General features: G+C 43.0%; 1 protein-coding gene across 1 annotated transcript in view; it reads right to left on the reverse strand.

Annotated features, from left to right (window-relative positions):
* Positions 1 to 27,633, reverse strand: part of LOC115075294 (fibrillin-3-like) — a 144,571-nt gene that overhangs the window by 90,942 nt on the left and 25,996 nt on the right. Inside the window, exons 7-32 of the mRNA XM_029575587.1 lie at positions 27,216 to 27,311; positions 26,419 to 26,511; positions 26,054 to 26,149; positions 20,889 to 20,981; positions 20,643 to 20,738; positions 15,760 to 15,852; positions 15,367 to 15,462; positions 14,772 to 14,864; positions 14,578 to 14,673; positions 12,619 to 12,711; positions 12,033 to 12,128; positions 11,565 to 11,657; positions 10,914 to 11,009; positions 10,319 to 10,411; positions 10,125 to 10,220; positions 8,169 to 8,261; positions 7,583 to 7,678; positions 6,741 to 6,833; positions 6,348 to 6,443; positions 5,753 to 5,845; positions 5,559 to 5,654; positions 2,464 to 2,556; positions 1,878 to 1,973; positions 1,037 to 1,129; positions 644 to 739; positions 49 to 141 (exon numbers count right to left, since the gene is read on the reverse strand). Of these exons, the coding sequence (XP_029431447.1) occupies positions 49 to 141; positions 644 to 739; positions 1,037 to 1,129; positions 1,878 to 1,973; positions 2,464 to 2,556; positions 5,559 to 5,654; positions 5,753 to 5,845; positions 6,348 to 6,443; positions 6,741 to 6,833; positions 7,583 to 7,678; positions 8,169 to 8,261; positions 10,125 to 10,220; positions 10,319 to 10,411; positions 10,914 to 11,009; positions 11,565 to 11,657; positions 12,033 to 12,128; positions 12,619 to 12,711; positions 14,578 to 14,673; positions 14,772 to 14,864; positions 15,367 to 15,462; positions 15,760 to 15,852; positions 20,643 to 20,738; positions 20,889 to 20,981; positions 26,054 to 26,149; positions 26,419 to 26,511; positions 27,216 to 27,311 (2,457 nt within the window). The remainder of the gene's footprint in view (positions 1 to 48; positions 142 to 643; positions 740 to 1,036; positions 1,130 to 1,877; positions 1,974 to 2,463; positions 2,557 to 5,558; positions 5,655 to 5,752; positions 5,846 to 6,347; positions 6,444 to 6,740; positions 6,834 to 7,582; positions 7,679 to 8,168; positions 8,262 to 10,124; positions 10,221 to 10,318; positions 10,412 to 10,913; positions 11,010 to 11,564; positions 11,658 to 12,032; positions 12,129 to 12,618; positions 12,712 to 14,577; positions 14,674 to 14,771; positions 14,865 to 15,366; positions 15,463 to 15,759; positions 15,853 to 20,642; positions 20,739 to 20,888; positions 20,982 to 26,053; positions 26,150 to 26,418; positions 26,512 to 27,215; positions 27,312 to 27,633) is intronic.

Genomic DNA, 27,633 nt, shown 5'->3' on the forward strand with positions numbered 1-27,633 from the left:
GATGACAATGATTGATTCCTGCTTTGTCAATAGACCCCTCTCTCTCACCATTAATACAGATGTTTCCAGTGTATCCGCTGTAGCAGGTACAGACTCCCGGGGCGCTGCACCAGCCATTGTTACAGCTGGAGTTACAGATCGCTGCAAGAGAATCCAAAGATAAACCATTTCACGTTTCTGTGTATTTTCTTATGTACAGAGAAAAAAGGGATCTGGGAAGAGCTGTCTTACTAGCAGTTATCATACAATAGGAGGCAGTGCTGATGGCCTTCCTTCTAATGAACCTCTCTCTGCTCATCAACTTCACCCCCAATCCTCTGAACCCTTCTAACCCGATCATAGCAGGTAAAATGCTGCTCCTCCGTGCCTTGCCACACTTTCAACCCTTCTGTGACACTGACTCTTATTTCTTTCTTTGTTAGGCTTTAATATACCGTTGTATTAGAGCAGCCTGCACAGCGGTTTACATAAATGTCAGTGCATACGCACATTGGAGTAATAATCTAAGAACAATAATAGAAATAATAATGAGACAGCAAGAGTTGCATCCATGTGCCATCCTCTTTAAGAGTCATCTACTTTCTGCTAAGAACTTCTTGTCTAAATAATCTGTAGAAATGGAGAAATTATCCTCAGGACTTACGGCTGTCACAGAATCTCCCCGTGTATCCTGCAGGACACAAGCAGTTCCCTGAGGACTGACAGGTCCCTCCATTGCTACAGAGAGAGGTGCAGGTAGCTGGGAGGGAAAGAAATACATTCAGTCTTACTTCCAAAAAGCTCATTTCGTTACCAATGCAGATTACAACTCTTGGTGCAGAGATGAGGATTAAACTATTTTGTTTTTTATTTCATGAGCTCAAACAAGAACTTCCAATCCTTTCCTAGAGAAACACTGCTGATAAACTTTCCCACTGACTGATTTCAATTCCTAATAACTTTCTAACCTGGCAGAGTTATTCCCGCACCCATCCTTCCATCTCTTCCTCCATTCCTCCAACACTATCCACCCACCCCCTCCCTCCTGCTCCCTCACCTGTCCCGCAGTCTGCTCCTGTGTATCCGGTGTAGCAGGAGCAGACTCCTGGGGAGCTGCACCAGCCATTCCTGCAGGAGGGAGTGCAGATTGCTGGAAAAGAAACACAAACACAACAACCTCAGCCATCGCTTTCATAATTCTGAGTGAGATTAATTGCAAAGTCCTAGAATGAGGCAAAGTCTTTCTGCCTCAAACGTTTTGCAGTTCCTGTATTAAAAAAGGGATTCATCCAAACATTTCATTCACTAGAATGGTTACATCAATGACTCATATAGAATAGGGATGTGTATTCTTTTTTAAACAAAATGAAAGTTGGAAAAAGAATTTTTCATTTTGATTTAAAAGAAAATGAAATAAACTCATTGCACCCCCTGGTAAATTGCACTGATGTATGAGGTGAGAGCAGGGTTCTTGCTGTGTGGCTCAGGGAATCACCAGAAACAAAACCAATCCACGCCAGGTGTCATATTCCAACCAGAAGTAAATTACTAAGGACAACAATGAAGTCAGCAGGTTCATACAAAGTAGGAAGACCCACAAATTCAGTTCATGAAATAGCACAGGGCACAATCAGACGCTTCCCCAGATACCTCTCAGAGCTGAGGAACCTATTCCTCCATCTCAGTAAGATTTCTCAAATACCTTATTCATGAAAACTGCCCCCTGGATAAGCACCAATCCCGGGTTCTGGGGAAAGCAGATCCCACAGCCCCTCCTGGAGCTCCCTCCAATAACCAAGCAGATGGGAGAAACAATCTCCCAAGAGATAGGTAAGGGAAGGTCCTTTCCTTCACGTCCCCTCCCGTCTGCATTTAGAAAGATGGGATTCAGTACTCACGGCTGTCACAGAATCTCCCCGTGTAACCTGCCGGACACAGGCAGTTCCCTGAGGACTGACACGTCCCGCCATTGTAACAGAGAGAGGCACAGGTAGCTGTAAAACAAATCCAATTAAGCACAAGTAACCTTTATCAGCATTTCTGCAGCTGAAAAAGCAAATTCCTCACAGCTCAATATCATCTTCTGCCTCCTTATCCTGAGCACTAGCTGTGGAGTGGCGCTGTGATCCTTCTCTAATTCTCAACAGGCCCGAGCCATCCCTAGAGCTGAATAATAAAGGATTCTAACAAAACGTAGCCTGTTTATGTGAGATGAATTAATACCATCACTCTGTGCTGTTGCACACGCAATACGAAAGAGCAAGAGCTCCCATATGGAAGCTGCATCTTTATAGTAAAAGACACTGGCAGGCAAGGAAAGGCAGAAAAGATTCCTGAAGGAGTGGATTCAGACTCCATAAACATAGGTTACGTTGGTTTCCCCACTTAGATTTGGAGGAACCTTAGAAGATCCAGATATTTTGGCCTGATAAATGCCTACTCCATGTATTTAATCCCAATCCTCCACTCCCTCCTGCCCCTCACCTGTCCCACAGTCCCCTCCAGTGTATCCAGTACTGCAGGAACATAATCCCGGGGAGCTGCACCAGCCATACACACAGGTTTGGTTGCAGATTGCTGGAAAATAGACAAACATACAGATACACACAAAATCACTTTTTGGTAAAGTTAATTAGAAACAATGGTAATTGCAATTACTGTGACCTTATTCTGAGGGGAAATATATTTTGTTTTTTCATTGCTTTGGCTTTGTTTTTCAAAAATGGATTTTATTTACATTGTTCTGTTTGAGTATTTTAAAGGTCTGCTTTGTTATGCTTTTTCCTTCTGCTTTTAGATGTAGTAGATTAATGCAGGAGTAGAAAGCAGCGCATTCACTCTGTTAGTGTTAATTGTACCAGGCCCTGAGTTCTCCATACAGGTCAGACAACTAAAAGGAGCCATTACTAGAGAAGCTGAATTACATTTGGCCCCTGTTTGGCCTCTAAAATGTTCTAGAATGACCTCTTTGGCTTAAGACTGAGAATTCACAAAGGTTTCAGAAGTGTCCTCATGTGTTTATCTTAACATGGGGCTTCTTCTGGCATAGGAGGCTCAGAGAAAGTTCAAGCAGTGAATGTGAAATTCTGAGGGACAGGGTGTTCCTCTAGGTATTCCGAGAGTTGTTTGTTAACTATCTTCTCCATGAGTTTGGCCACAAATGGTAGGTTGGCGATGGGGCGATGGGGAGAAAATTGGCCAGGTCTACAGGGTTCAGGTTGTATTTCTTGAGTAGAGGTTTGAGGGAGGCTAGTTTTAGCGAGACCGGTACTAATCCTTGGGTAAGTGAGCAATTGATGATCTCTGCTAATGGCTTAGCGATGGTGTTTGGGATGGTAAGCAGTAGTTTAGATGGAATGGAGTCCATTGGATGCATGGAGGGTTTCATCGTTTTGAGAATAAATTCAATTTCTAACGATGTGGTGGGTTCGAAGGATTCTAGGTTTCCTTTCTGGCTAGAGGGGGGAGTATAGTGTGATGTAGTTTCCATAATTGAGGTTGCCAGTGGAGCTATTAGTTTGTGGATTTTGTTTTCGAAGAATTGTGCAAGTTATGAGCATCTGGATTGGGCTTGATCGTCAGGGATGACTGAAGAAGTGGGTTTCATGAGCTCTGAGACATACGAGAACAGAGCTTTGGCATCGAAGGAGAAGTTGTGAATTTTGCGGGCATAGAAATCTCTTTTAGTGCGAAGAATGATGTTTCTGTAACTGTGCATGAGGGTTTTGTACTCAGTTAATGTAGCATTGGAGGGTCTCTTTCGCCATATGTGTTCTTTGTGTCTCAATTCAAGTTTAAGGTTTTTTAGTTCTTGTGTGAACCAAGGTTTTTTGTGTTTCCTGGAAGGGTCTAGTTCTTTAGTTTTTAAGGGGCATATTTTTTCTGCGACCTTGTTTGTGATGTTGTGTCACGAAGTGAGGGCTGCCTCTGCATCGGAAAGATTAAGGTTAGCAAGTTCCGTTGATAGATGAGAGCTGAGGTCGTCCATGGAGCAGGAGTTCCTGTAGTGAATTGTGGTTTTGGCGATTGGTGAAACTGGGTTGTCCTTGACAGTTGTAATCATAAGATGATCTGACCATGGGATAGGGGAGCAATGAGTCGGGGAAATTTGGGTGAGGCCTGAATTTATGAAAATAAGGTCCAAGGTATGCCCAGCTTTGTGCATGGGACTATTAATGATTTGTGTGAAGCCCATGGCCTTGAAGGAAGATAGCAGAGCTTCGCAGTTGGGAGGGTGGGGGGTCACATCGATGTGGAGGTTAAAATCTCCCATGATGATGGCTGGGGTGTCGTTTTTGATGTTTCGCAATGAGCGGCAAAGGATCCGAGTTTAGGAGGCCGGGTGGAGCGTAAAGTAAACAGATTTGGAGCTGTTTAGAGCTGAACAGAGCGAGTTCCAGTCTGGAGGTATGTTTAGTGTTCTGTAGGGTTAGTCTTAACTCTTTTTTAGCTGCTAAGCAGAGTCCCTCCCCCCCCCTCTCTTTTTAAGTCTAGGAATTGAAAAGATATCGTAGAGATGAAGGGGTAATTGATTAATTAGAGCTAAGTCTGTGTGTTTCAACCAGGTTTCCGTGATCGCACAGATGTCCGGTTGTGAGTCCAGGAGAAAGTCATTGACTATATGTGGTTTTTTTGTAAGGGATTGGGCATTGAAGAGAGTTAATGAAAAAATGGAAAGCCCAAGGAATTGAGTGAATGGGGAGGTCATTATGGGTAACAAATGCTTGTGCTGGAGAATTGTAGGGTAGGTGCGTTTTTTGCAGTTGTTGTAGAGGTTTTTGATGGTAGGGATAGGGTAAAGTTGAGGGCAAGTTGAGGATGAATGGACGAGGCCTCAGGAGGTGGGAACTGCTGGCTGTGAGGGACGAGGCACTTAGTGGCTGCACAAAGGGGCACATTATGGAAATAAGTGAAAGATTTTGGAGACCGGATAGGTATTTTCTATGGCCTGGACTTTGTTTTGAAACTACTTTTTGTAACTGCTGGACTTTACTATTTTTGCTGTGCTGTTCTTTATTGTGGCTGAAACATTTCATTTTTCTAAGTAAACAGTTGTTTGCTTGCTGCATCAACATTTTGAGGACTATGTTTTTAGTATGAGGTAACATCTGCACAGGGGGGCCTTACAGGAGAGCCTGCCCCCACTTTATGACCCAGAGGCGTTATTCCCCCACTCCAGTTGAGTGCATTTAGTGCTTTCTGGGGCAGGGAGGGTATCCGACAGGTGAGGGGGTTACATACAAACAGAGGTCATTTTTCTGGCTTGATTCAAGTGCCCTGACCTTATGAGGGAGATATTTTTCATCATTGGGTTTTTTAAGATTTATTTTGGAAAAAGGAATAGTGTTTACATTGCTTTTCTGGCTGCTGGGTATTATAACTGCTGAGGTTGCTAGAAAGGACTTTTAGAAGGTAAAAGACTGTTTTACTATTAGGCATTTTCATTTCTGCTTTTAGTTCCCTCCTCCCTCCTCCCAATCTTCCTTTCTAAGTTTATAGTTCAGAGATTCCCAAACCTATCCTGGGGAACCCCCCTGCCACCACTTTCCAGTATAAATGTGACACTGCTCAGAACTCACGGCTGTCACAGAATCTCCCCGTGTAACCCGCCGGACACAGGCAGCTCCCTGAGGACTGACAGGTCCCTCCATTCCTGCAGAGAGAGGCACAGGTAGCTGCAAAGAAAGGACAGTAATGTAAGATTCATGCTCATTTACTGAAATTAGATGACAATGATTAATTCCTGCTTCGTCAATAGACCCCTCTCTCTCACCATTAATACAGATGTTTCCAGTGTATCCGCTGTAGCAGGTACAGACTCCCGGGGCGCTGCACCAGCCATTGTTACAGCTGGAGTTACAGATCGCTGCAAGAGAATCCAAAGATAAACCATTTCACGTTTCTGTGTATTTTCTTATGTACAGAGAAAAAAGGGATCTGGGAAGAGCTGTCTTACTAGCAGTTATCATACAATAGGAGGCAGTGCTGATGGCCTTCCTTCTAATGAACCTCTCTCTGCTCATCAACTTCACCCCCAATCCTCTGAACCCTTCTAACCCGATCATAGCAGGTAAAATGCTGCTCCTCCGTGCCTTGCCACACTTTCAACCCTTCTGTGACACTGACTCTTATTTCTTTATTTGTTAGGCTTTAATATACCGTTGTATTAGAGCAGCCTGCACAGCGGTTTACATAAATGTCAGTGCATACGCACATTGGAGTAATAATCTAAGAACAATAATAGAAATAATAATGAGACAGCAAGAGTTGCATCCATGTGCCATCCTCTTTAAGAGTCATCTACTTTCTGCTAAGAACTTCTTGTCTAAATAATCTGTAGAAATGGAGAAATTATCCTCAGGACTTACGGCTGTCACAGAATCTCCCCGTGTATCCTGCAGGACACAAGCAGTTCCCTGAGGACTGACAGGTCCCTCCATTGCTACAGAGAGAGGTGCAGGTAGCTGGGAGGGAAAGAAATACATTCAGTCTTACTTCCAAAAAGCTCATTTCGTTACCAATGCAGATTACAACTCTTGGTGCAGAGATGAGGATTAAACTATTTTGTTTTTTATTTCATGAGCTCAAACAAGAACTTCCAATCCTTTCCTAGAGAAACACTGCTGATAAACTTTCCCACTGACTGATTTCAATTCCTAATAACTTTCTAACCTGGCAGAGTTATTCCCGCACCCATCCTTCCATCTCTTCCTCCATTCCTCCAACACTATCCACCCACCCCCTCCCTCCTGCTCCCTCACCTGTCCCGCAGTCTGCTCCTGTGTATCCGGTGTAGCAGGAGCAGACTCCTGGGGAGCTGCACCAGCCATTCCTGCAGGAGGGAGTGCAGATTGCTGGAAAAGAAACACAAACACAACAACCTCAGCCATCGCTTTCATAATTCTGAGTGAGATTAATTGCAAAGTCCTAGAATGAGGCAAAGTCTTTCTGCCTCAAACGTTTTGCAGTTCCTGTATTAAAAAAGGGATTCATCCAAACATTTCATTCACTAGAATGGTTACATCAATGACTCATATAGAATAGGGATGTGTATTCTTTTTTAAACAAAATGAAAGTTGGAAAAAGAATTTTTCATTTTGATTTAAAAGAAAATGAAATAAACTCATTGCACCCCCTGGTAAATTGCACTGATGTATGAGGTGAGAGCAGGGTTCTTGCTGTGTGGCTCAGGGAATCACCAGAAACAAAACCAATCCACGCCAGGTGTCATATTCCAACCAGAAGTAAATTACTAAGGACAACAATGAAGTCAGCAGGTTCATACAAAGTAGGAAGACCCCACAAATTCAGTTCATGAAATAGCACAGGGCACAATCAGACGCTTCCCCAGATACCTCTCAGAGCTGAGGAACCTATTCCTCCATCTCAGTAAGATTTCTCAAATACCTTATTCATGAAAACTGCCCCCTGGATAAGCACCAATCCCGGGTTCTGGGGAAAGCAGATCCCACAGCCCCTCCTGGAGCTCCCTCCAATAACCAAGCAGATGGGAGAAACAATCTCCCAAGAGATAGGTAAGGGAAGGTCCTTTCCTTCACGTCCCCTCCCGTCTGCATTTAGAAAGATGGGATTCAGTACTCACGGCTGTCACAGAATCTCCCCGTGTAACCTGCCGGGCACAGGCAGTTCCCTGAGGACTGACACGTCCCGCCATTGTAACAGAGAGAGGCACAGGTAGCTGTAAAACAAATCCAATTAAGCACAAGTAACCTTTATCAGCATTTCTGCAGCTGAAAAAGCAAATTCCTCACAGCTCAATATCATCTTCTGCCTCCTTATCCTGAGCACTAGCTGTGGAGTGGCGCTGTGATCCTTCTCTAATTCTCAACAGGCCCGAGCCATCCCTAGAGCTGAATAATAAAGGATTCTAACAAAACGTAGCCTGTTTATGTGAGATGAATTAATACCATCACTCTGTGCTGTTGCACACGCAATACGAAAGAGCAAGAGCTCCCATATGGAAGCTGCATCTTTATAGTAAAAGACACTGGCAGGCAAGGAAAGGCAGAAAAGATTCCTGAAGGAGTGGATTCAGACTCCATAAACATAGGTTACGTTGGTTTCCCCACTTAGATTTGGAGGAACCTTAGAAGATCCAGATATTTTGGCCTGATAAATGCCTACTCCATGTATTTAATCCCAATCCTCCACTCCCTCCTGCCCCTCACCTGTCCCACAGTCCCCTCCAGTGTATCCAGTACTGCAGGAACATAATCCCGGGGAGCTGCACCAGCCATACACACAGGTTTGGTTGCAGATTGCTGGAAAATAGACAAACATACAGATACACACAAAATCACTTTTTGGTAAAGTTAATTAGAAACAATGGTAATTGCAATTACTGTGACCTTATTCTGAGGGGAAATATATTTTGTTTTTTCATTGCATCAACAGTTCAAAGGCTTATTTGATAAGGGTAGTAACTGCCACACCGGCAAGATACCCCCCATGCCTTTTCATTCCCCTTCTCTTGCCTTTAGAGATCTACAGGGTTTATCCAATGCCCTTTTCAAATCTTTCAGCATTTTTGCATTCACCACCTCTCCTGGAAGGGCATTCTAGGCATCCACCACCCTTTCCGTGAAGAAATATTTCTTGACGTTGATTCAGAATCGTCCTCCCCAGAGTATCATTTTATGACCTCCAGTTCTACTGGTTTCTTTCCAATGGAAAAGGTTTGTGTTGTGATTCATTAAAACCACTAAGGTGAGGCTAACTGGCCTGTAGTTTCCAGCCTCCTCTCTGCTCCCACTCTTCTGAAGCAGGACCACCACCGCTCTTCTCCATTCACTCGGCACCACTCCCGTTTCCAGGGATCTTTTGAAGAGGTCTCTCAGCAGACCCACCAGCACATCTCTGAGCTCCCTCAGTATCCTGGGATGAATCTCATCAGGCCCCATGGCTTTGTCCACTTTCAGTTTTCCTAGCTCTTCCCATACGTTCTCTTCTGTAAATGGAGTTTCATCAACTCCACCCCCATCCACAGCCTTGCTAACCAGTGATGGTCCTTCTCCAGGGTGTTCCTTACTATTTGTTTAATATTTCCGCCTTTTCTTCATCTCTTTCCACAAATTGATCCTTTTCACCTTTCAGTTTCACTATAGCACTTTGGACCTTTCTCTGTTGTATCTGAGAAACGTTTTGTAACCTCTCTCTACCTTGTTGGCAATCCTTCCTTCTGCCTGACTTTCTGCTTTCCTGATTACTTTCTTCATCTCTCTCAGATTAACCAGATATTCTTCCTTGTGTTCCTCTTTTTTGGATCCTTCTTGAATGTTGCTCTTTTTATGTTATCAGCCACCTCCTCTGAGAACCACATCAGTTTCTTATTTCTCTTGCTTCTGTTTACTTTTCTCACATATAGATTAGTTGCCTTTGCAATTGCTCTCTTTAGTTTGGCCACAGCTGTTCCACCGCTCCCGTTTTCTCCCAATCTTCAAGTTCCAGCTCCAGGAATTTCCCTGTTCCAGCAAAGTTCGTATTTTTGAAGTTCAAAACCTGGGTCTTCATGCGACTTCTCCGTATCCTATTTGCAATATCAAACCAAACCATTTGATGATCATTGTGGATATCCTGAAAACCTGACTGGGGGTGGGTTGGGGACCCAATATTTAGGGGTTGGACTACATAGAAAAGCTTGACAGCAGAGGAACAGAGGGAAGTAATCTGATAAATGTAAAGATTAGGGGAGCTTTATTTATAACATTATAATAAATAATTCAGGTACTTGCTTTTATGTATCCTAATATGAAATCTTTTTAGAGTACACAGCACATGAAAAGAAATATAAGTGTCAGACCAGAGAACGGCTACTAAACAATAGTCAGGGGTCTTCATTCTAAAGCCTATGGAGACAGATTTATAGAACTAAACATTTCTACCCCAGCACAAGGGGAGAAACCTTAGTGCTCAAGAGCCACAAAAAGTTTAGCTTTTCAGGATATCCACAAGGAGTATGCATTAGATACAGGTAGTCTCTGGGGAGGGGTGGGACTGTAATGCTGAATATTTGGGGTGAATGGGCAGACTAGATAGGCTGCAATGGTCCTTTCCTGCCACAATGTTTCTGTCTTTCTGTCTGCACAGCACTTTCCAGTATAAATGTGACACTGCTCAGAACTCACGGCTGTCACAGAATCTCCCCGTGTAACCCGCCGGACACAGGCAGTTCCCTGAGGACTGACAGGTCCCTCCATTCCTGCAGAGAGAGGCACAGGTAGCTGCAAAGAAAGGACAGTAATGTAAGATTCATGCTCATTTTCTGAAATTAGATGACAATGATTGATTCCTGCTTCGTCAATAGACCCCTCTCTCTCACCATTAATACAGATGTTTCCAGTGTATCCGCTGTAGCAGGTACAGACTCCCGGGGCGCTGCAATAGCCATTGTTACAGCTGGAGTTACAGATCGCTGCAAGAGAATCCAAAGATAAACCATTTCACGTTTCTGTGTATTTTCTTATGTACAGAGAAAAAAGGGATCTGGGAAGAGCTGTCTTACTAGCAGTTAACATACAAAAGGAGGCAGTGTTCATGGTCTTCCTTCTAATGGACCTCTCTCTGCTCATCAACTTCACCCCCAATCCTCTGAACCCTTCTAACCCGATCATAGCAGGTAAAATGCTGCTCCTCCGTACCTTCTCACACTTTCAACCCTTCTGTGACACTGACTCTTATTTCTTTATTTGTTAGGCTTTTATATACCGTTGTATTAGAGCAGCCTGCACAGCAGTTTACATAAATGTCAGTGCATACGCACATTGGAGTAATAATCTAAGAACAATAATAGAAATAATAATGAGACAGCAAGAGTTGCATCCATGTGCCATCCTCTTTAAGAGTCATCTATTTTCTGCTAAGAACTTCTTGTCTAAATAATCTGTAGAAATGGAGAAATTATCCTCAGGACTTACGGCTGTCACAGAATCTCCCCGTGTATCCTGCAGGACACAGGCAGTTCCCTGAGGACTGACAGGTCCCTCCATTCCTACAGAGAGAGGTGCAGGTAGCTGGGAGGGAAAGAAATGAATTCAGTCTTACTTCCAAAAACCTCATTTCATTAGCAATGCAGATTACAACTCTTGGTGCAGAGATGAGGATTAAACTATTTTGTTTTTTATTTCATGAGCTCAAACAAGAACTTCCAATCCTTTCCTAGAGAAACACTGCTGATAAACTTTCCCACTGACTGATTTCAATTCCTAATAACTTTCTAACCTGGCAGAGTTATTCCCGCACACATCCTTCCATCTCTTATTTATTTATTTATTTATTTATTTATTTAAAATTTTTATATACCGACATTCATCCAGGATATCATATCGGTTCACATTGTAACGCAAAAACAAACGCACGGCATGGCGCTTTACATTGAACAGTAAAAACATGATAACAAGGCATTAACGAGAGGGGGGAACAATAATATGGGAAGTTTTGCAATAAAATTATAAACAAAATTTGCAATTATATACATATGTACAAAAGAAAGAAAACTGTGAGGTTAATTTTTCTCTTCCTCCATTCCTCCAACACTATCCACCCAGCCCTCCGTCCTGCTCCCTCACCTGTCCCACAGTCTGCTCCTGTGTATCCGGTGTAGCAGGAGCAGACTCCTGGGGAGCTGCACCAGCCATTCCTGCAGGAGGGAGTGCAGATTGCTGGAAAAGAAACACCAACACAACAACCTCAGCCATTGCTTTCATAATTCTGAGTGAGATTAATTGCAAAGTCCTAGAATGAGGCAAAGTCTTTCTGCCTCAAACGTTTTGCAGTTCCTGTATTAAAAAAGGGATTCATCCACACATTTCATTCACTAGAATGGTTACATCAAAGGCTGATGTAGAATAGGGAAAATGGATAGCTGACAAAAACAGCCAACATTTACTTGGGGTTCCCCAGAATCCTCGCTATCCAGCCCGAGCTCTCACCCTTTCTTGGGGGGGTCTTAGCTCCAAAATGGCACCAGCCAGCTCAGAATCTTTCCTTCACATCCCCTCGCGTCTGCATTTAGAAAGATGGGATTCAGTACTTACAGCTCTCACAGAATCTCCCCGTGTAACCTGCCGGACACAGGCAGTTCCCTGAGGACTGACACGTCCCGCCATTGTTACAGAGAGAGGCACAGGTAGCTGTAAAACAAATCCAATTAAGCACAAGTAACCTTTATCAGCATTTCTGCAGCTGAAAAAGCAAATTCCTCACAGCTCAATATCATCTTCTGCCTCCTTATCCTGAGCACTAGCTGTGGAGTGGCGCTGTGATCCTTCTCTAATTCTCAACAGGCCCGAGCCATCCCTAGAGCTGAATAATAAAGGATTCTAACAAAACGTAGCCTGTTTATGTGAAATGAATTAATACCATCACTCTGTGCTGTTGCACATGCAATACGAAAGAGCAAGAGCTCCCATATGGAAGCTGCATCTTTATAGTAAAAGACACTGGCAGGCAAGGAAAGGCAGAAATGATTCCTGAAGGAGTGGATTCAGACTCCATAAACATAGGTTATGTTGGTTTCCCCACTTAGATTTGGAGGAACCTTAGAAGATCCAGATATTTTGGCCTGATAAATGCCTACTCCATGTATTTAATCCCAATCCTCCACTCCCTCCTGCCCCTCACCTGTCCCACAGTCCCCTCCAGTGTATCCAGTACTGCAGGAACATATTCCCGGGGAGCTGCACCAGCCATACACACAGGTTTGGTTGCAGATTGCTGGAAAATAGACAAACATACAGATACACACAAAATCACTTTTTGGTAAAGTTAATTAGAAACAATGGTAACTGCAATTACTGTGACCTTATTCTGAGGGGAAATATATTTTGTTTTTTCATTGCATCAACAGTTCAAAGGCTTATTTGATAAGGGTAGTAACTGCCACACCGGCAAGATACCCCCCATGCCTTTTCATTCCCCTTCTCTTGCCTTTAGAGATCTACAGGGTTTATCCAATGCCCTTTTCAAATCTTTCAGCATTTTTGCATTCACCACCTCTCCTGGAAGGGCATTCCAGGCGTCCACCACCCTTTCCGTGAAGAAATATTTCTTGACGTTGATTCAGAATCGTCCTCCCCAGAGTATCATTTTATGACCTCCAGTTCTACTGGTTTCTTTCCAATGGAAAAGGTTTGTGTTGTGATTCATTAAAACCACTGAGGTGAGGCTAACTGGCCTGTAGTTTCCAGCCTCCTCTCAGCTCCCACTGTTGTCAAGCAGGACCACCACCGCTCTTCTCCATTCACTCAGCACCACTCCCGTTTCCAGGGATCTTTTGAAGAGGTCTCTCAGCAGACCCACCAGCACATCTCTGAGCTCCCTCAGTATCCTGGGATGAATCTCATCAGGCCCCATGGCTTTGTCCACTTTCAGTTTTCCTAGCTCTTCCCATACGTTCTCTTCTGTAAATGGAGTTTCATCAACTCCACCCCCATCCACAGCCTTGCTAACCAGTGATGGTCCTTCTCCAGGGTGTTCCTTACTATTTGTTTAATATTTCCGCCTTTTCTTCATCTCTTTCCACAAATTGATCCTTTTCACCTTTCAGTTTCACTATAGCACTTTGGACCTTTCTCTGTTGTATCTGAGAAACGTTTTGTAACCTCTCTCTACCTTGTTGGCAATCCTTCCTTCTGCCTGACTTTCTGCTTTCCTGATTACTTTCTTCATCTCTCTCAGATTAACCAGATATTCTTTCTAGTGTTCCTCTTTTTTGGATCCTTCTTGAATGTTGCTCTTTTATTTTATCAGCCACCTCCTCTGAGAACCAGATCAGTTTCTTATTTCTCTTGCTTCTGTTTACTTTTCTCACATATAGATTAGTTGCCTTTGCAATTGCTCTCTTTAGTTTGGCCACAGCTGTTCCACCTCTCCCATTTTCTCCCAATCTTCAAGTTCCACCTCCAGGAATTTCGCTGTTTCAGCAAAGTTCGTATTTTTGAAGTTCAAAACCTGGATCTTCATGCGACTTCTCCGTATCCTATTTGCAATATCAAACCAAACCATTTGATGATCATCGTGGATATCCTGAAAACCTGACTGGGGGTGGGTTGGGGACCCAATATTTAGGGGTTGGACTACATAGAAAAGCTTGACAGCAGAGGAACAGAGGGAAGTAATCTGATAAATGTAAAGATTAGGGGAGCTTTATTTGTAACATTATAATAAATAATTCAGGTACTTACTTTTAGTTAGCCTAATATGAAATCTTTTTAGAGTACACACCAAATACAGAAAAGTTGTAAGTGTCAGACCAGAGAACGGCTACTAAACAATAGTCAGGGGTCTTCATTCTAAATCCTATGGAGACAGATTTATACAACTAGACATTTGTACCCCAGAACAAGGGGAGCCAACTTTACCCCTCAAGAGCCACAAAAAGGTTAGAGCTTTTCAGGATATGCATAATGAGTCTGCATTAGATACAGGTGATCTCTGGGGAGGGGAAGGACTGTAATGCTGAATATTTGGGGTGAATGGGCAGACTAGATAGGCTGTAATGGTCCTTTCCTGCCACAATGTTTCTGTCTTTCTGTCTGCACAGCACTTTCCAGTATAAATGTGACACTGCTCAGAACTCACGGCTGTCACAGAATCTCCCCGTGTAACCCGCCGGACACAGGCAGTTCCCCGAGGACTGACACGTCCCGCCATTCCTGCAGAGAGAGGCGCAGGTAGCTGCAAAGAAACGACAGTAATGTAAGATTCACGCTCATTTTCTGAAATTAGATGACAATGATTGATTCCTGCTTCGTCAATAGACCCCTCTCTCTCACCATTAATACAGATGTTTCCAGTGTATCCGCTGTAGCAGGTACAGACTCCCGGGGCGCTGCAATAGCCATTGTTACAGCTGGAGTTACAGATCGCTGCAAGAGAATCCAAAGATAAACCATTTCACGTTTCTGTGTATTTTCTTATGTACAGAGAAAAAAGGGATCTGGGAAGAGCTGTCTTACTAGCAGTTATCATACAAAAGGAGGCAGTGCTGGTGGCCATCCTTCTAATGGACCTCTCTCTGCTCATCAACTTCACCCCCAATCCTCTGAACCCTTCTAACCCGATCATAGCAGGTAAAATGCTGCTCCTCCGTACCTTGCCACACTTTCAACACTTCTGTGACACTGACTCTTATTTATTTATTTATTAGGCTTTTATATACCGTTGTATTAGAGCAGCCTGCACAGCGGTTTACATAAATGTCAGTGCATACGCACATTGGAGTAAAAATCTAAGAACAATAATAGAAATAATAATGAGACAGCAAGAGTTGCATCCATGTGCCATCCTCTTTAAGAGTCATCTACTTTCTGCTAAGTACTGCTTTCCTAAATAATCTGTAGAAATGGAGAAATTATCCTCAGGACTTACGGCTGTAACAGAATCTCCCCGTGTATCCTGCAGGACACAGGCAGTTCCCTGAGGACTGACAGGTCCCTCCATTCCCACAGAGAGAGGCACAGGTAGCTGGGAGGCAAAGAAATACATTCAGTCTTACTTCCAAAAAGCTCATTTCATTAGCAATGCAGATTACAACTCTTGGTGCAGAGATGAGGATTAAACTATTTTGTTTTTTATTTCATGAGCTCAAACAAGAACTTCCAATCCTTTCCTAGAGAAACACTGCTGATAAACTTTCCTACTGACTGATTTCAATTCCTAATAACTTTCTAACCTGGCAGAGTTATTCCCACACACATCCTTCCATCTCTTCCTCCATTCCTCCAACACTATCCACCCAGCCCCTCCCGCCTGCTCCCTCACCTGTCCCGCAGTCTGCTCCTGTGTATCCGGTGTAGCAGGAGCAGACTCCTGGGGAGCTGCACCAGCCATTCCTGCAGGAGGGAGTGCAGATGGCTGGAAAAGAAACACAAACACAACAACCTTAGCCATTGCTTTCATAATTCTGAGTGAGATTGATTGCAAAGTCCTAAAATTTATTTATTTCTTTAAAATCTTTTCTATACCGTCATTTAGTAATGCACCATCACAACGGTTTACATATGGGCACATATATTTGGTTTGGTTATAGATGAATTTACAAAAGTGCCAGTACAATGTCGGTACATGCTCATATAAAATAATGTATAAGAAAAGTGGCATGGATCTCGTCCATGTATATGATTAATATGGTAATCATTCAAGGGTTATGACCCCAGGTAATGCATTCAGGAGGCAAAGTCTTTCTGCCTCTAACCTTTTGCAATTCATGTATTAAAAGTTATTCATCCACACATTTAATTTACTGGAAATGTTTATATCAATGAATCCTACTGATTCATTGATGTGGAGTAGGAATGTGCATTGATTTTTAAACAAAATGAAAAATGAAAATCCATGTTTCATTTTGATTGAAAAGAAAATGAAAAATATCCTGCAAAATTTATTTCATTCACTTTCATTTCAGAAAGTCAACAATGAAAGAAAAATGGAGAGCTGTCAAGTCAGCAAAATGGACTTGGGGCTTCCCTATAATCCTCCCTATCCACCCAGAGTTCTTACTCCCTTCAAAAATGACAATCAGCAATGAGCTGGCACCATTTTTGATCTACGGGCATTGAGACTCCCGCCATTTTGTTTTCTGGCCATATGCGATCAAATCTGACTTAATGACTGGAGGAAGGTCATTATGTAAATCCACAACTCTAGCATTAAACTTTCAAATGGGAGACTTTGATAAAATGAGGATTAGAAAAAACGGAAACGGTATAGCTACCACAGTTGAATGTTTATATCAGGTGTGGTCATTCTTTAAAAATGCCATCTTAGAAGCCCAGTTCAGATGTATTCCACACATTAAAACAGTGGAAGGAAACCCAAACTACTGCTCGCATGCTTAAAAGGTGAAGTAAAAAGCTATTTTAGTCAAAATAACTTTTTTTAAAAATTGGGAAAAAGGATCCATCTTAGGAAAATACGAAAGAGCATACGTATTGGCAAGTTAGATGTAAAACACTGATAAAGCGAGCTAAAAGAACTTGAAAAGAAGATGACCTTGAAGGCAAAAATGACAAGAGGTGGGTAGTATCTTATAGACTAACCAATTTATTGAAGCATGAGCTTTCGAAAGCAGAGTACATGTCTTCTGATACAGGCAAAAACTCATAAAGGTAAATAGTGGAGTGCCTCAGGGATCTGTACTGGGATAGCTGCTTTATAATATATTTATAAATGATCTGGAAAGGGGAACAGCAAGTGAAGTGATTAGATTTGCAGACACAAAATTATTCTTAGTTGTTAAATCACAAGTGGGTTGTGAAAAATTGCAGGAGGACCTTGCAAGACTGGAAGACTGGGCAGGAGCTTGCACAGGGCAGCAGAAAATCTAGCACCAGCCCTGCATATCTGGAACCCTGATTGCCGCTCCCTGAAAAGTTCATTGACAATCAAAGCTTGTTGCAAGGATTCCTGCACCAATGCAAGCTATGGTTTTTCCTGCACCTGCACTTTTATCCATCAGAACTCCTCAGGGTGAGATTTAGGATTAGCCTAGTTACAAAGAAGGCCCTAGTGTGGGTAAAGATATTTAAATTACAATGGGGTGCAAGTGTGACTCCCTTCATGAGAGAGCTGCATTGGCTTCCCATTGCACAAAGGGCTTAATTTAAGCTGCTAGCCATAACACAAAAAGCAGTATATGATGAAAATTTGTGTTTATCGGGAAGATTGCCAATCCGTAATTTACTCTCTCAAATAATTGCCAGGTTCTTGTGGCCTGGTTTGGCCTCTGTTGGAAACAGGATGCTGGGCTTGATGGACCCTTGGTCTGACCCAATATGGCAGGTTCTTATGTAACAGTAGGAGAAGGAATATGAAGTAACCCAGCTTGAGAAGAACATAATGTACTCAAAGGAATATAAGGAATTAATTTAGAAAAATATGGGGAAACAATACAAAGCACTTTAAACCGAATTCTATAAATGACCGGTAGCCAGTGTAATTGTTTGAAAGCTGGAGAAATATGGTCATATCTGCACCATCATTCTAGCACCCAAGGAGCCCCCTTCAATCATAGATCCCAGCCTCTAACAAAACCAGCAATGCCTTCAACCCAGTACGTTTTCCATGCTAGCAGAGTACCTCACCTGGGTCACAAATGCAAAACACAGAGACTCTCACCAAGTAAGAATAAGGTCATAAAGTATAAAACAGAAAGGTAGAGACAAACTAAACTGGAAACCACGACAAGCCAGTGCAATAATGCAAAAATAGAAATATTACCATTCCTCATAAAATAAAATCAATCATGATGTAATAAAAATATCTCAAAACAGATGAAGAATAGAACATAAAATAATTGATAAAAAATAAGATTAAACATTTCCCAAAAATCAATTAAATATTTCAAAACAGCAAACACCCAATAATTAAAACTAATACGGATAACCATTTCCCCCTCTCTATGCCTATGAACTTTTGATTTCCAGTCACCCTGATATTGTAGTGCATTAGTGGAGGAACACTCACTTCCTCCTCTTCTCACTTATATTCTCACTCACAAACCCCTCTCACTTCTCACTATCCTCTTCCACTTCCTTCCTCACCCTCCCTCTCAGTCATTCACTCTCCTTCCCTCCCCTCTCAGTCGGTCATTCACCGTCCCACTTAATCCACTCACCCTCTTCCCTTCCCTCTGTCATTCACTCTTCACTCCTCTTCTTTATGTCACTCACCCCTCCCTCCCATTCACTCCCTTCCCTCTGTCACTCACCCACCAAATCCCTTTCCCTTCCCTCTCAATCAGGCTCCTTCTCTCTCTCACTCCCATCTGTCAAGTTCCCTCCCCCCACTCTCTTCCCTCTGTCAGGCTTCCCCCCTCCCCCTACTCACTCCCTCCCCTCTCAGTAAAAGCTCCCCCCACTCCCTTTCCTCACATCACTCTCCCTCCTTACTCTCTCCCTTCTCTCCCACCACGTGACTTTTAACCCTGGGTTTAAAAACAAGTTTTGGGGGTTTTTTTTAATTAAAAATAAAACGACCCTGTGGCTGATGAAGGTGGTCCTAGCCCGTGCTTATAAAGCCAGTGAAGGAGTTGTGCTTGGGTGGCATCCGGGCCTGGGCTACAGCTACGGGAACGACAGGAGAGGATGGTCAAGCTGCCGTGGTCATTGTGGAGAAACGGGAGGAGAGGGATTACCTTTTCCGGGAATCACGAGGGTCCCCTGCCCCACCACTGTAGGGAAAGGGTCGGCAGCCTGTGTTTCCTGGTTGTGGTGGTGAAGAGCTGGGAGCTAGGAGAGGAGGTGGCGCTATCACCCCCCGATCGCGGGTGAACCTGGGACTGACTCACAGCAACTGATTTCTGCTGCTGCTGCCATCAAGAGCCATATTTCAATATTGTGATGTTCCTTCTGGCTGGGTGATGGAAGCCCGTCAGCAGGTTAAATTTGGACCCATCACTGTGCAGTGCCTCTTCTTGCTGGCGGGGGGGTCAGTGCACCGCACCGCTGCTGGCGGGGCATGGGAACCCCACTAACACATCACTGTATCGCGCCGCTCTTCTTCATGTTGGAGGGGACTGGGAACACCACTAACATCACTGTATCGCGCCGCTCTTCTTCATGTTGGCGGGGATTGGGAACCCCACTAACACATCACTGTATCGCGCCGCTCTTCTTCATGTTGGCGGGGACTGGGAACCCCACTAACACATCACTGTATCGCGCCGCTCTTCTTCATGTTGGCGGGGACTGGGAACCCCACTAACACATCACTGTATCGCGCCGCTCTTCTTCATGTTGGCGGGGACTGGGAACCCCACTAACACATCACTGTATCGCGCCGCTCTTCTTCATGTTGGCGGGGACTGGGAACCCCACTAACATCACTGTATCGCGCCGCTCTTCTTCATGTTGGCGGGGACTGGGAACCCCACTAACACATCACTGTATCGCGCCGCTCTTCTTCATGTTGGCGGGGACTGGGAACCCCACTAACACATCACTGTATCGCGCCGCTCTTCTTCATGTTGGCAGGGACTGGGAACCCCACTAACACATCACTGTATCACGCCGCTCTTCTTCATGTTGGCGGGGATTGGGATCCCCACTAACACATCACTGTATCGCGCCGCTCTTCTTCATGTTGGAGGGGACTGGGAACACCACTAACATCACTGTATCGTGCCGCTCTTCTTCATGTTGGCGGGGACTGGGAACCCCACTAACACATCACTGTATCACGCCGCTCTTCTTCATGTTGGCGGGGACTGGGAACCCCACTAACACATCACTGTATCGCGCCGCTCTTCTTCATGTTGGCGGGGACTGGGAACCCCACTAACACATCACTGTATCGCGCCACTCTTCTTCATGTTGGCGGGGACTGGGAACCCCACTAACACATCGCTGTATCGCGCCGCTCTTCTTCATGTTGGCGGGGACTGGGAACCCCACTAACACATCGCTGTATCGCGCCGCTCTTCTTCATGTTGGCGGGGACTGGGAACCCCGCTAGCATATCATTCCATGTCACCGCAGTGCCCGACGTGCTGCACAGACCACTATTAATGCAAATATTTTACCAACAGGAGGGCTGGATAAAACTTGGTGATGGGCTGTAGTTTGTTTTGAGAATCGAGCCCATACACACAATTACCCCAGTACAAACCACTTTCCAAAATTAATGATTTCTTGCCCAGAACTCACCGCTTTCACAGAATCTCCCTGTGTAACCTGCCGGGCACAGGCAGTTCCCTGAGGACTGACACGTCCCGCCATTGTTACAGAGAGAGGCACAGGTAGCTGCAAAAAAAGACAATAATATAACAGATATATGCTTTTTATTCTCTGAGATCAAATAAGGATTAATTCCTTTTTCATCCTAGTATTTTCAAACACTGATTCTTTTATTTTCTCTAATCATTTAGGGATCCTAGGACCCTTCTCTCTCACCATTAATACAGATGTCTCCAGTGTATCCGTTGTAGCAGCTACAGATTCCCGGGGCGCTGCACCAGCCATTATTACAGCTGGAGTTACAGATCGCTGCAAGAGAATCCAAACATTAAATATAAATATAGAGCTGTTTGTAAAGAATAAAACATTGAAAATTCCAAAAGGTCAATATTACAAACTGCCATCCTCTCTCATCTTTGTGAAAATGTATTGAATTAGTGGTGCTCTGTTAACTTTTGGACTTTATCAAAGATATCACCATCATTGAGTTTATCTTTAGGAGTGGATTCAGTACAGAAGTGTTACTGCTTTCAAATGCTGATACCATAATTCGAAGCTCTGGTATCAGTGAGGAATATGGTTAGGTTCTTTTGGACATAACTGCTGCTTTTGATATTTTGGATCGTGGAATAGTCCAAATACAGTTGCAGTCCTTTAGAATATCGGGTGTTCTAAAATAGTTCTCGCTCTCCAATTGTACCCAAAAAATTATAATTGGAAAAAGCAGGTTACATTGGTTTGCAGTGACCTCTGGTGTGCCGCAAGGCTCCTCCTTATCTGCCACTCATTTTAATCTCTCTCTCTTTGCTATGTAGGATGCTTGCGTATCTGCGTAATTTACAAAATTTACGCTGACATACAATTCTTTATTTCTTGCAGCTCTTAAAGAGAAACAGAACTGACGGCAGAAAAGGACCTAATGGCCCATCCAGTCTGCCCAGCAAACTCCCATAGAGACCAATGCAATACGGTGCGCTCAGCCGAGCGCACTGTTTAACCCGCAGATGGACCGTGGGCTGTGTAAGCGCGTGCACAGCCCCTTATAAGGGGATTAGCGCCTCCTCAACGCGCGTGCAACATGCTGAGAAACTAACAGCACTCATCACATGCAAATGCGCGTGAATGAGAGAATTATTCACTCCCAATGCAAAAAAAAATAAAGAAAAAAAGGTGTACGTCCAATACGCACATTTTTGTGTTCAGAAATTAACGCCTGCCTGGAGCAGGCGTTAATTTCAGAACACCCCAAAAAGTTGTACAGAAAAGCAGAAAATACCACTTTTCTGTAATCCTCTGACTTAATATCATGGGGATATCATGGGGATATTAAGTCATATATTAATATATGAATATATTATTATATTATATTAATATATTAAGATATTAATATCATGGGGATATTATGGGGATATTAAGTCATATATTAATATATGAATATATTATTATATTATATTAATATATTAAGATATTAATATCATGGGGATATCATGGGGATATTAAGTCATATTAATATATGAATATATTATATTATATTAATATATTAAGATATTAATATCATGGGGATATTATGGGGATACTAAGTCATATATTAATATATTAATATATTATTATATTATATTAATATATTAAGATATTAATATCATGGAGATATTATGGGGATATTAAGTTATATATTAATATATGAATATATTATTATATTATATTAATATATTAAGATATTAATATCATGGGGATATTAAGTCGGAGGAAGAAACGATTAAAACAATTTTTTTTTTAAAGTGCCGGCGGTCAGTTTCGGGAAACGGATGCTCAGTAAACAAGTATCCATTTCCCGAATCAGTGGCTGTGCGCCAATTAGGAAAACAGATACCGATAAATTCAGCTTCTCTTTTCTAAACCGGTGGAGAGCCGCAGAAAGCCGACCACGCACGAGTACCAGTTGTCAAGGAGGTGCTAGGGGCGCGCAATTGACCTTAGGGCACTTCCTTGACAATGCGACCCCTAATTTAAATATTGCATGGCGCCCCCAGCTTTCAGCACTTTTTTTTTTGCATCGGCCCCATAATTATCAGTTTCCCATACTTATCAGTTTCTTAGACTGTCAAAGTCAAGGTTCTTGTTGGTTACTGTTTGAGTCCAATTTCCTTCCCCCCCTGCCGTTGAAGCAGAGAGCAACGTTGGAGTTGCATCAGAAATGTATCAGGCTTTTTGGTTAAGGGTAGTAACTGCCACATCAAGCAAGTTACCTCCATTCTTATTTGTTTTCCCAGACTGTACAGTTCAATGTCCTTGTTGTTTGATGTCTGAATCCAATTCCTCTTTTCCCTCTGCTGTTGAAGCAGCGAGCATTGATGGAGCTGCATCAACAGTATGAAGCCGTATTTGTTAAGGGTAAGCTCTGCCACACTAGCAAGTTACCCCATGCAAAGGCTTATTTGTTAAGGGTAGTATCTGCCACACCAGCAAGTTACCCCCCATGCCTCTTATTTCGTTCCCCTCTCCCTTGCCTTTAGGGATCCACAGTGTTTATCCCATGCCCTTTTGAAATCTTGGATAGATACATTTGAGTTAGTGTCATTATGCTTAAATTCAGTGAAATGTTGGTTAACGCAACAGATTACAATTGAATGTAACAAAGACTGAAGTTTTGATACTCATGGCTGTTAAATGTCCTTCTTACGAAGTTCCAACTACCTTTAGATTTCAGGGTCACTGCGTACCAATTGCTCAAAAAGCAAAAAAAACTAAGACGATAACTTTCAAACCTGCACACGGGAACACTTCGGCATGTGTAAGTCGATGCGCACCCAGATATCTGGCCATTTTATAACTTGCACGCATATATGAGTGCATGTTATAAAATAGCCTGGATGTGTGCATATGTGCACCCACCGAGACACGCAAATCTGGAATTTACCACTTAAATTGGGGAATTTTAAAAGAGTGCACATCCACATTAGAGATGTGAATCGGTACTGGACTCGTTTCTGGTATCCTTTGTTTCCCGCGGTTCTGAGCATTTTTGTTTAGCTGTCCCGAGCCGAAGAAAAAACCCCCCACTCCGACCCTTTAAATTTAATTATTTAGAATCCCCCACCTTCCCGACCCCCCAAAACTTTTCTAAAGTACCTGATGGTCCAGCGGGGGTCCCAGGAGTGATCTCCCGCTCTCGGGCCGTCGGCTGCCAGTAAACAAAATGGCACCGATGGCCCTTATTTTATTTATTTATTTATTATTTTTGTTATACCGAGTTTCATGACTGGCATCACATCAACCCGGTTTACAAATAACAATGTGTGTAGAGCATAGCGTAATGTAATAAACAATATTCCCAATAAAAACTTTGAACTTTAAATACAGTGAATCAGTTAAAGGATGTGAGAAAGTTACAATAAAACAGGGAAAATTAACTTGGAACTGGAAGAGGGGAGAGATTGAACAAAGCAATATTTACATTTCAGCCAATTAATGTAATAGTAAAGCAAAGTGAATAAATAAGACTATGTGAATAAATGTGACGGTACATAAATATGAAATGGTAAATAAGTAACCAAGTGAATAAATATGACACAGTTGTGAATGGAAATGATATGATAAAAACTCAGCAGGTATTGATGAGTGTAAGTTTATGGTAGGTGGGTGGTCCCTTTGCGCTTAACATGTGACAGGGGCTATCAGTGCTATTGGATGGCCCCGTCACATGGTAGGAGCAATGGATGTCCTGCGCCATCTTTAAAAATCTCTTCTCCGGAGGGTCTCAGTATTCTTAAGATAAAGTAACAGATGTCTCTGTACATCCAAGGGATGCCACATTCAAAATATGTTTGCATGCACCGCCCCATCCAACAGCAGCAGCGATATGGAGAGATTATAAAGAAAGTTGGATACCAACTTGGACACAAAGGAAGGTAGAGTCCTAATCTGTACTGTGTCCAGTGTAAGCACCAGAAAAGAGAGAAGCTACCACAGAAGAATCCTGCAAACATCCGTTGGATGCCATTCAAGGAAGGTAGAGTCCTAATCTGTACTGTGTCCGGTGTAAGCACCAGAAAAGAGAGAAGCTACCACAGAAGAATCCTGCAAACATCCGTTGGATGCCATTCAAGGAAGGTAGAGTCCTAATCTGTACTGTGTCCGGTGTAAGCACCAGAAAAGAGAGAAGCTTCCACAGAAGAATCCTGCAAACATCCGTTGGATGCCATTCAAGGAAGGTAGAGTCCTAATCTGTACTGTGTCCGGTGTAAGCACCAGAAAAGAGAGAAGCTTCCACAGAAGAATCCTGCAAACATCCGTTGGATGCCATTCAAGGAAGGTAGAGTCCTAATCTGTACTGTGTCCAGTGTAAGCACCAGAAAAGAGAGAAGCTACCACAGAAGAATCCTGCAAACATCCGTTGGATGCCATTCAAGTCTCCTCCCTCAAACCAGTTGCTGATGTCATTGCTCCTTTAGTAAGGGACGTTGTTAATTGATCTATAAAGGAAGGGATATTTCCAGATATTCTGAAAAACGCCATGATAAAACCAACTCTAAAAAAGCCTAAATTGGATAATACACAACTGAATAATTTTAGACCCATCTCTAGTTTATCTTTTTTAGCAAAAATTTTAGAAAAAGTTATACAAAAACAGCTTGATGTATTTTTAGAATCCGACAATATTTTACTGCCCAACCAGTTCAGTTTTAGAAAAAATGTCAATACTGAAACACTTTTAATTGCTGTTATGGATAATGTTTTACGAGGTTCTGACGTGGGTCAAAGTTACTTTTTAGTGCTTTTAGATCTTTCCTCGGCCCTCCAAGAAGTTCAGGTCCCAAATCATACAGGTATCTGTAGTGGCAGCGCGCGCATGTTATAAAATCGGGCGCAGATTTGTTCGCACCGGGTTGAGCGAACAAATCTGCGCCCTCGCGTAAGTTGGTCTTTCAATCCTCTGATGGTTTTCCAGGCAAGAGCAGGGCAGCAAGAGACAGCAGGGCCTGACTAAGCCTAGTCCCAGTTCCCAGCACTTTATGACGCCCCCGGGGCAAAAAAAATGTACATCTTAAAATAAGCCTACCCTCTGTCTGCAGGAGCAATTAACCTTACAGAAACCATAGCAAAGTTTTGCAATGCAGGGTATGAAACAGAACATTTATTGCAAAATAATCAATGATTAAATTACACTGGCCCTCAACAGAGTACAAAATCCAAGATCAGAGCAAACAAAGAGACAGGATGCTCACCAAGAAACCCTTAAGTGTGTGTCAGGGTCATGTTTCCTTCAGGCATCCTCAGGAGCTAAATCTATTCCCCCTTCTACTTAAGAGTAAATTTACTCCCTGCCTAGAACCTGTGTCCAAATTACTTTGAATAACTGAAGGATTATCCTCAGGACTTACGGCTGTCACAGAATCTCCCCGTGTATCCTGCAGGACACAGGCAGTTCCCCGAGGACTGACAGGTCCCTCCATTGCTACAGAGAGAGGTGCAGGTAGCTGGGAGGGAAAGAAATACATTCAGTCTTACTTCCAGAGAAACTATTTCATATCTTTTACAATTCAGGTTGCAACTCCTAGTTTAGCAATGAAAGTTAAACTTTCTGTTTCTTATTACGTGCTCTGCAATTCTTTCCTAGTGAAACACTGTTTTAACTTATTACTATCTTTGTCTCAAATCTCCATGTACTAATTCATTCATCCACTACCTATATTAAAATATCCACCTCTAGCTCCATTCCTCCAATCACTCCCTCCTGCTCCCTCACCTGTCCCACAGTCGGCTCCTGTGTATCCGGTGTAGCAGGAGCAGATTCCTGGGGAGCTGCACCAGCCGTTCCTGCAGGACGGAGTGCAGATTGCTGGAAAAGAAATGCAAACGCAACTTTTGTAAACCGTTATGATCTTCATTTGGGACAACAGTATATAAAATGTCCAAATAAATAAATAAAATAAAAAGGGGAATTGGATTCAGAAGACAACCAACACAGGCCTCAACTTTTAAGGTCTGGGGTACTGATAAGCAGACATAAGGGGGAAAAGCCCAGGACTGCTTCTACGCCAAGTTCAAAAGCAAAGCACATCAAGCAGCACTGTCTGAATTTTCACAACTGCTCCTTACCCAGTAAAAATATTGCTTTGTTGATATATAAAACTTGGGGGTAAACTGCACGGAGCAGCAGTTACTACCCTTAATAGAAACATGGGGGTAACCTGCATGCAGTGGCAGTTGCTACCTTAGGTAACTTGCTGGGCAAACAGGATGGGCCATTTGGTCTTTTTCTGCCATCATTAATATGTTTCTATGTTAATAGATGACTTTATTTTCCTTATCATATTTAAGAAAATTATTTTACTCATGGAATAAAACTGTAGGGTGTTTGTTGCTTTTCTTAGAATTTAGCATATATAACAATTATTAGAATTGTCAGTTTTATTTTACGGGTTGAACTTATTGACTAGACAATTTTTAATCTGAGCAGGGTGGCTCAGTTTGAGAATCCAGTCTTTGCTCATTACTTCTCTTCCCTGAATCACTTTCCATAGTATGATTCTTACAACTTACGGCTCTCACAGAATCTCCCGGTGTATCCTGCCGGGCACAGGCAGCTCCCTGAGGACCGACAGGTCCCGCCGTTGTTACAGAGAGAGGCGCAGGTAGCTGCAAAATGAAAAGATGTGGGATCATTGTACAAGGGTAGATAAATCAGTAGATGGTTATAACAACATTAGGCATGTGAATTTCTATGTAATAAGCAGATCGTTAGTCTCCTCTTTCCAAAGGGATCCCAATGTTCGAGTCTGCCTCGTCACAGGTTTGAAAGAGTGGACACTGGGACCGCTGACTGACAAAGCCAAGGCATGGTACAGAGTAGAGAGGTCAGGCAGGCAAGGTCAAGGCATTTGGAGTCCATTCAGGGGCAGGTGACAAACAAGGATCAGAGCAGGTGGCAGACGGAAACAAGGTCAGGATCGAGGCCAGG

The sequence above is a fragment of the Rhinatrema bivittatum genome, chromosome 13, assembly GCF_901001135.1.
Source record: "Rhinatrema bivittatum chromosome 13, aRhiBiv1.1, whole genome shotgun sequence".
Lineage (NCBI taxonomy): Eukaryota > Metazoa > Chordata > Amphibia > Gymnophiona > Rhinatrematidae > Rhinatrema > Rhinatrema bivittatum.